Genomic DNA, 7,224 nt, shown 5'->3' with positions numbered 1-7,224 from the left:
GGACTGTGTTTGCAAGAATCTCCTGCTGACTTATTTCAGGCCAAGGGGCTTGCCCATTCCCAGCTCAGTTATCTGGAGGAATTGACTGGAAGGCCCCTAAGCCCAGTGAATGTCCAAGCTACTCACCAGTGGAGCCTAATGGTGATGTTTGGGGCCAGACCCTGCCCCACCTGGGGGAAGGCAGCCATATCTGAGAGCTCACCATGTGCCAGGAGACTCCTAAGGCTTTACAAATGCTATTTAGCTTAATCTTTACAACAATCCAGAAAGTGTGTTTCATCATTGCCGTCTTGACCATGAGAAAAATCAAGAATCAGAGAAATTAAGGGGCTTGCCCAGGCCATCTAGTCAGGAGAGGTAAACCAGGATTTGTTCCCTCCTCTGACTCCAGAGCTGAGCTGTCCTGCATTCCTGTCTTGCTATCCTGGGGCCCTGGCCCTAGGGGACAGGTGTAGACAAATGTGTTTGGCCCCAACCACTCCTGCTCCAGGCCCTGGTCAGCCAACTGGGACCAGGAGATCACCTGCTCCCCTCCTACGTGATGTCTATGCATCCCCTGAAGGCTGACTCGAGCTTCTCCCAGCCCCTCCAGCCTGCTGTTGGCTTGGAGAGCTTGGTCAGTCACTGCTGAGGCTGGAGCTCCCTGCTGCCCCTGTCCAGGAGATCACCTGCTCCCCTCCTACGTGATGTCTATGCATCCCCTGAAGGCTGACTCGAGTTTCTCCCAGCCCCTCCGGCCTGCTGTTGGCTTGGAGAGCTTGGTCAGTCACTGCTGAGGCTGGAGCTCCCTGCTGCCCCTGTCCCCTCTCTCCTACTGACTCAGGCACTGCTCTCAGCCCTTTATCCACATCAATTAGCTCCCAATAGCCCAACGAGGTGAGCACTGGCATTACCCTCATTTTACAGATGAGGCAACGGAAGCCCAGAGGGTACGTAACTTCTTCAAGGTTACAAAGCCAGTAAGTGACGGAGCTAGGATTTGAACCCAAGCAGTTTGACCCCTGAAGCCACACTCTTAACCCCTCCCCTACTTCTTGTGCAGCAGTCATGGTGACAGCTGATATGTCATGGGGTTTTGCAATCTTCACAACGTGTTGACTTCCCTGCCCCATTTCACCTTCACTGTGGCCCTGTGGGGCAGCCAGAGCAGGTCCGTGGCCTTCTTTTTCACAGATGTGGCTCAGAGACCAGCAGTGACTAATCAAAGGTCATAAAACTGCTCAGGGGGTTTGACCCCAGGACTTTGACCCCTTGTTTTGGCTCTCTTCCCCTAGACCCTGGCCGCCTACAAGACCCTAATCCGTCCAATCCCTGGTGACAGGTGACCTCATAGCCTCATGTGGGTCTCCAAGAGGTGGCCATGGTGAGAAAAGCAGGTGCCACCAGGCCTGTTCCCACGCCTCTCGCCTCCTGGCACGCCTCCTTCCCTCTAGCATCCTGGAAATCTGATGCCAGCGACCTCCTGCTGGGATCTCAGTGGAAATTATTATTATTGTTAGTGACGCTGTGTTTGGCTAAAATCTGTCTCTAAAACCTCAAAAGGAAATTCACACACCCAGGGGGCTAATTGCCTCCTAATTTCTGTTTGTGCAGGCACAGGAGGCTTGACCTCGCTCTGCAGAGGTGCTGCTCAAAGGCAGGGCTGAAGCTTCACCCTGGACCGTGGCCATCGCCAACAAATGCTCTGTAACAGCCGTAACATGCCCAAGCACGGGAAAGAACAGCAAGAAGGACTGCCCCGGGGCCGCTGGCCAGATGGGGCTGGTATCTCTGGCAGGTCGCAGCTGGTGTCCAGCAGTTCCCTGCCGAACCAAGGGCAAGTGGCAGAAATGTGGGAACTTGCCGGACACTGCCTTGGGTCCCAGAAGCATCGTCTTAGTAATGTAGTGAATCATTGTTGTTGTCGTGTGCTCTGTGGGACTTGGCCTTCAGAGAGTAAATGTGGAATGCTGGTTGGAGTCTGGAGATCAGTGTTTCCAGCCCTCCCATTTTACAGAGGGGGAAACCAAGGCCCAGGCCTGGGATGAGGAAGACAGTGGTGTTGCATAGAAGGTGGATGGCAAAGCCAGGCCAGAATGTAGGTGTCTAGATGCCCTGGGCCAGGCCTGTCCATGATGCCCCTCTCTCCTAACCATGGGGAGTGGCCACATTGGTGGCCCCACTGCACATCATTACTCCTCTCCCCCAGCCCATTTCATGAGGCAGAGAGCAGAAAATTGAGTGGGTGACCCCACAAAACAGGCTGGGGTCACCCCACCTCTCACACAGGCAGGTCCTGGGATCACAGAGGTCTGTTGCTCAAGTTGCACCCTATGAGGAGGAATGAAGGTGACCATCACCTGAGAGAGCCTAGGTATCTGGCAGGCCTGGTTCTCCACCCTCTCTTTCCCCTCCCCGATGCAGGGATGCATTTGCCAGCTCAGTTTTGCTTGCCTGGGCCCTGACACCAGAGCAGCCCCAGCTCAGGGTTGCTCCAAGGGGACCCAGCACAGCAGTTCTGCAGGTGTGATAGGCTGCTGGGCCAGCTCTGGCCTCGGACCTCAGTCCTGATAACTGGGCCCCTCCCTTGTTCCTGGACCCACCAGTAACTGAACCCATACTCCTTGCCCCAGGCTCTGGTCCCCCCACCCAGGATTCTAGTTTCCTTAAGGTAGTAGCTTTGCCATGCTGCCTGTGTCTGGCTCTGTTGTCCCGTCTGAGTCCAGCCTAGCAGCAGGGAGTAGGCAGAGAGCTTTAAGCTTAGCAGTCTGGGGGTCCCGCTGGGGAATGAGGAAACTGGGAGGCTCAGAATCAGCTGCTCCTGGGTTACACAGGCATCTCTGCCTCTCAGCACTGGGCCACCCCAGGCATGTCACTTAACCTCTCTGAACTGCATCCATAACAGAGGGGTAATTAATTATACTAATAGTGATGTTGATGATGATGATGACAGCTGTAGTTACCTTTTATTGCACCCCTGTGGGTTGCTGTAAATACTTTACTTTTCTAACTAATAATGATGATAATATTCCTGAGCACTTAACTATGTTCCAGGCACAATTTAAAGTGCTTTACACATTTACTTCATTTAAACCTAAAATGACCTGATGAGCTAAGTACTTGTCTCATTTACTCTTCATAACAACCCAGCAAAGTGGGATTGCTATGCCCAGATTATAAAACACAGTTTAATATATCTTTCACCAAAGCTGCTTTTGAGGATAAAATGAGATCTTACACATCAGTTTGATTGGTGTGCAGCAGGCAGTCAATAAATAGTGGCCATTGATATCTTGACCATGAGGGTGATTATAGCCAACTGCCCCTGCTGTACCAGACACAGAGATGTTCTGGGTCACTTGGTCATGGTGATCTGACCTTTGTCAGCATTCAGTGGAAATGTGACCAGCGGACTTAACTTTCACCTGGGAGCCAGCTGCCGACACATGGCTCCACTACTACTGAGTTGGACTGTCAACACTGCCACGTGTGTGTGTGCGCGTGAGTGCACGCACTAGTGCACACATGGATGTTAGAGGATGCAATTACATCATTTTACATGTGATGTTTATACTGAAGCCAGAAAGGCCCCACCAGTGGAGAATCTGCCTGCGGGTGCTCTCAAGGGCACAGCAGGACTCCTACCCACAAGGGGTGCCTCCCGGGAAAGTCTGCAGCTTTTCTAGGCGATGCAGGAGTGGAGCAGGAGAGCAGTTCCTCCATGAAGGAGGGTGCTGGAAGGGCAGGCATACTGCTGCGCTGAACAGGTGTGTCTAGGAGTCTCTGGGCCTTCAGAGAGAGACTGGAGCTTGCTGAGGATGAAAACTGCCAGTTCTCAAACACAGTGCAACTCAGAAACACTCAGAGAATCATTAAAATGCAGATTCCTGGGCTCCACCTGATTCAGCAGGTCTGAGGAGGGGCCTGGGAATCTGATGACAGTGATCCATAAACCACACCTTCAGAAACTTTAATGCAAACTTTCATCCTTTTGCTCCAGAAGACACAAGCAGTAAACCCGTTTCCTGCAGAGCAAGGGCCAGCTGATGGGGGCTTGGGGGTGGGGGGTGGGGTTCTGGGCTCAGGATTTCCCCCCGCCTTATAGTGTGTGAGGCCTTGAGCTCTGAGCCTCAGTTTCCCTTTTAATTAATGAGGATACTAACTTGCCTGTGACTGCGCTTTATAAACTGCATTTTAACCTAATGTGTTAAATATTCTCTATTTTGCCTTATTCTGAAAAGAATTTTAAGTGGGTTGCAAAGATTGATAAAATAGAGCAGTTAATATAAATTGGAAGTAGAAGAGAAAGAATAAAAAGCAAGGGGGCCAGAAGTGAGGCCCAAAGTACGACTCTGTTTTCTGTTGGCCACAAAAGAGATGCTTAGATGCGGTTCTCTACCCAGGCTGTGCAGTAAAATCACCTGGGCAGTTTAAAACACTCTGAAGCCTGGGCTACATCCCAGACCAATTACATCAGAATCTCTGCGGGCGAGGCCCAGGCATCAGGGTTTTTAGTGATCCAGGGGTTCCGGTGTGTAGCCGAGGCTGGGAACCGCTGCTTCCAGTGCTAGCTTTGGGGCATCTGCTCTCGTCTAACTCATACAGCTTCTTAATACACCTAGCTTTGGTGGTGATCTTTAACTTCACAAGATGGCTTTGCTAAACTGCAGGTGACCAAGATGTTGGGGCTTCAGGGCTCTATTCTCAGCCGTGCCTGAATGTCACACCCTCCAGTCAAGTGTGCTAAGGAGGAGGCACTATCTGGCAAAAAGCACTGGGCTCCTGCTCTGCTTTCCATGCTGTGGACGGGCAGGGTGTGTTGGCAGGTGGCTAAATGCAGAATGCTATGAAATGCCACATCAAATCCCCAAGCAGCCCATTCGAGGTCAGCAAGGAGAGGGCCTTAAATCCACATGCCCAGGGAGTGGGGGAAGAGCTGGGGCTCACTGGCCACAGGCCTTGCCAAGTGGCAGAAGCTGCTGGCAACAGGCCTTAACACTATATTGGGCAGCACTCAAAAAGTGGCCTGGACCCCCCAGCTCTGGGGGACAGAAGGAAATGAGGTCTGGGAATGCAGGGTGAATACCCAGGGAAATCTCCTTGGGAATCGGCATGAATTGAAAGCAGGAGACTTTGGGAGAACATAAACCATTCACATAGGTGGTTCTAGACAGGATCCGCCCTGTTCCCTGGTCATCCTTAAGGACACTCAGCGCTCCTTCAAGTTCTCTTCCTACTGGGCCCAGACTGCCAACATCTGGTTCACATAGGTGGTTCTAGACAGGATCCGCCCTGTTCCCTGGTCATCCTTAAGGACACTCAGAGCTCCTTCAAGTTCTCTTCCTACTGGGCCCAGACTGCCAACATCTGGGTCCACTTGAAGGCAGCCCAAGAGGTGATCCCAGCTCTGCCACTATCTGGCAAGCCCCTTCCCATCTCTGGCCTCGGTCTCCTCCTCTGTAAAATCAGGGGTCAAATTAGATCAATGTTTTCCGGGGCTATGAGGGGCTGGATCTGGTTTGCTCAGGGAGCTTTTCACAGAGGGCATTGGGCTCCTTCTCTCCTGCAGATTCTGGTTCACTTTTTCTGGGATGTGTCATTTAAAAAACAGCCCAGAGTGACTCTGGTGTGCAGTTAAGTCTGGGGGGCGGGGGGAGGTCAGTGAGCCAGGAGATTTCCAAAGTCTGCTCTTTCACTCTTTGGATGTGTCTGGGGCTAGACTCAAGGTGTACGGCGTCTGCTCACTCTGACTGATGCTGGACGCTTTATGGAACTGAAGAGAAAGCGGATGTCTTGCCCATCGCCGCTGCCTGGTGTGAGTTGCTTTCTTCCCTCCATTGGCTTAACTGAAAAGTGAAGGGATGTACTCTCCCTTCCTAAGACAGAACTACTAAGAACTGCTAAGCACTACTGGGTGCCGGGTGCTCGGCTAGGTGCCTTGTTTCCATTCTGGATCCACTTATGTCTACTTCACTAGTCTTCACAGCAATGCTGTGGGGCAGATGTCACTATCTCCCATTTTACAGAAGAGGAAACTGAGGCTCAGAAACATTAAGCAGATTGCCCAACAGCCTCAGCAGGATTCAAACCCAGAGCTGTCTGCCTCGCAATGAGCTATGCTGTCCAGAGAAGGCCGGGTCTCCTCTGTTACGTATGGGGTGGGGTTGAGGATGTCTTTGGTTGGTCATGTGTGCAGGCAGCCTACAGAGAAGGGCCTGGGGCTCAAAGGGTCAGCTCTCAATCCCGGTGTCTTCATTTCAATCTCTGGAATGTCACTGTCACCCCCATTTCTCTCGGCCTTGGTGAGGACAACAAAAACCTCCCCAACACACACGATCTGTTTTTCTCATTCTTCTCCATGCCTGGAAGACCAGGATATGATTCCCAAAGTGTGCCATCTGGGATATATGAGATGGGATTTTAGGTGAAACTTCCTTTAATAATTGTAAATTGATAGTTTTAACAATATAATAATATGATGTACTGCCTTTTAAAGATAAGTAACAAGTAAAAAAAATCATTTAAAGGAAAATAGTAAGCAATGGGAGTGTAGATGTCTAAAATCAGGAAGAAAGCCTGTGAATGGCCAAAGTTTGGGAAATACTGGTCTAGCAGAAAGAGTCTAGTCCTTTGGGTTCAAGTCCTTGCTCTGGGTGTGGTTTGTTGCAAGTCTCTTGACTACCTGAGCCTCAGTTTCCTATTTTGTAAAATGGGAATCGAAGTTGCCCTGCCTACCCACAGCACCATGGTGAGGCCCACATGGGAACAGATGAGCCACACTTTGGAAGTTATCAAGCTTTGTCCATCCTTCAAAGGCAGCTGGAGTTCCACCTTCCCAGCAAGTCTTTCCTGACCCAGTAGTGTGGCTGGTAAATGGTTAACAAGTGGCTCGAGTGGGGGAAGAGGAGGAGGACAGGGCCCTGATTTGTAGCATTTGCCAGTTTGTGTGGTGTAAAGACTCCCACCATGGCCAATTTTAAGCTACCAGTGTGAGGGCGCTAGAGTTACCAGCATGGAATTGGGAAGATGCGTGCAGTTGGTGTGTGTGAGTGGGCGCCAGCCAGTGCGAGCAGCTCTTGCTAGTCTCTCTCTCTCGGCTGGACGCTGGGAACTTAGCCCTGCATGCTCTTTCATTCTGTTGTGAACTTGCGTCTGTGTGTGTGTGTGTGTGTGTGCGCGTGCAGGAGTGCACATGTGATTGCTCATTGAGAACTTCAGCTTCTCTCATCTTGCTCGAAGTAGGCA

General features: G+C 51.3%; 1 protein-coding gene across 1 annotated transcript in view; it reads right to left on the bottom strand.

Annotated features, from left to right (window-relative positions):
* ASB2 (ankyrin repeat and SOCS box containing 2) overlaps positions 1 to 7,224 on the bottom strand; it is a 33,053-nt gene that overhangs the window by 6,154 nt on the left and 19,675 nt on the right. Inside the window, exon 7 of the mRNA XM_008587062.1 lies at positions 2,265 to 2,310. Coding sequence (XP_008585284.1) covers positions 2,265 to 2,310 — 46 coding nt within the window. The remainder of the gene's footprint in view (positions 1 to 2,264; positions 2,311 to 7,224) is intronic.

Source organism: Galeopterus variegatus, unplaced genomic scaffold, assembly GCF_000696425.1.
Source record: "Galeopterus variegatus unplaced genomic scaffold, G_variegatus-3.0.2 Scaffold4237, whole genome shotgun sequence".
NCBI classification, from domain to species: Eukaryota; Metazoa; Chordata; class Mammalia; order Dermoptera; family Cynocephalidae; genus Galeopterus; species Galeopterus variegatus.
The sequence above is the reverse complement of the archived record's forward strand: the minus strand, read 5'-3'. Positions and strand labels throughout refer to the sequence as shown.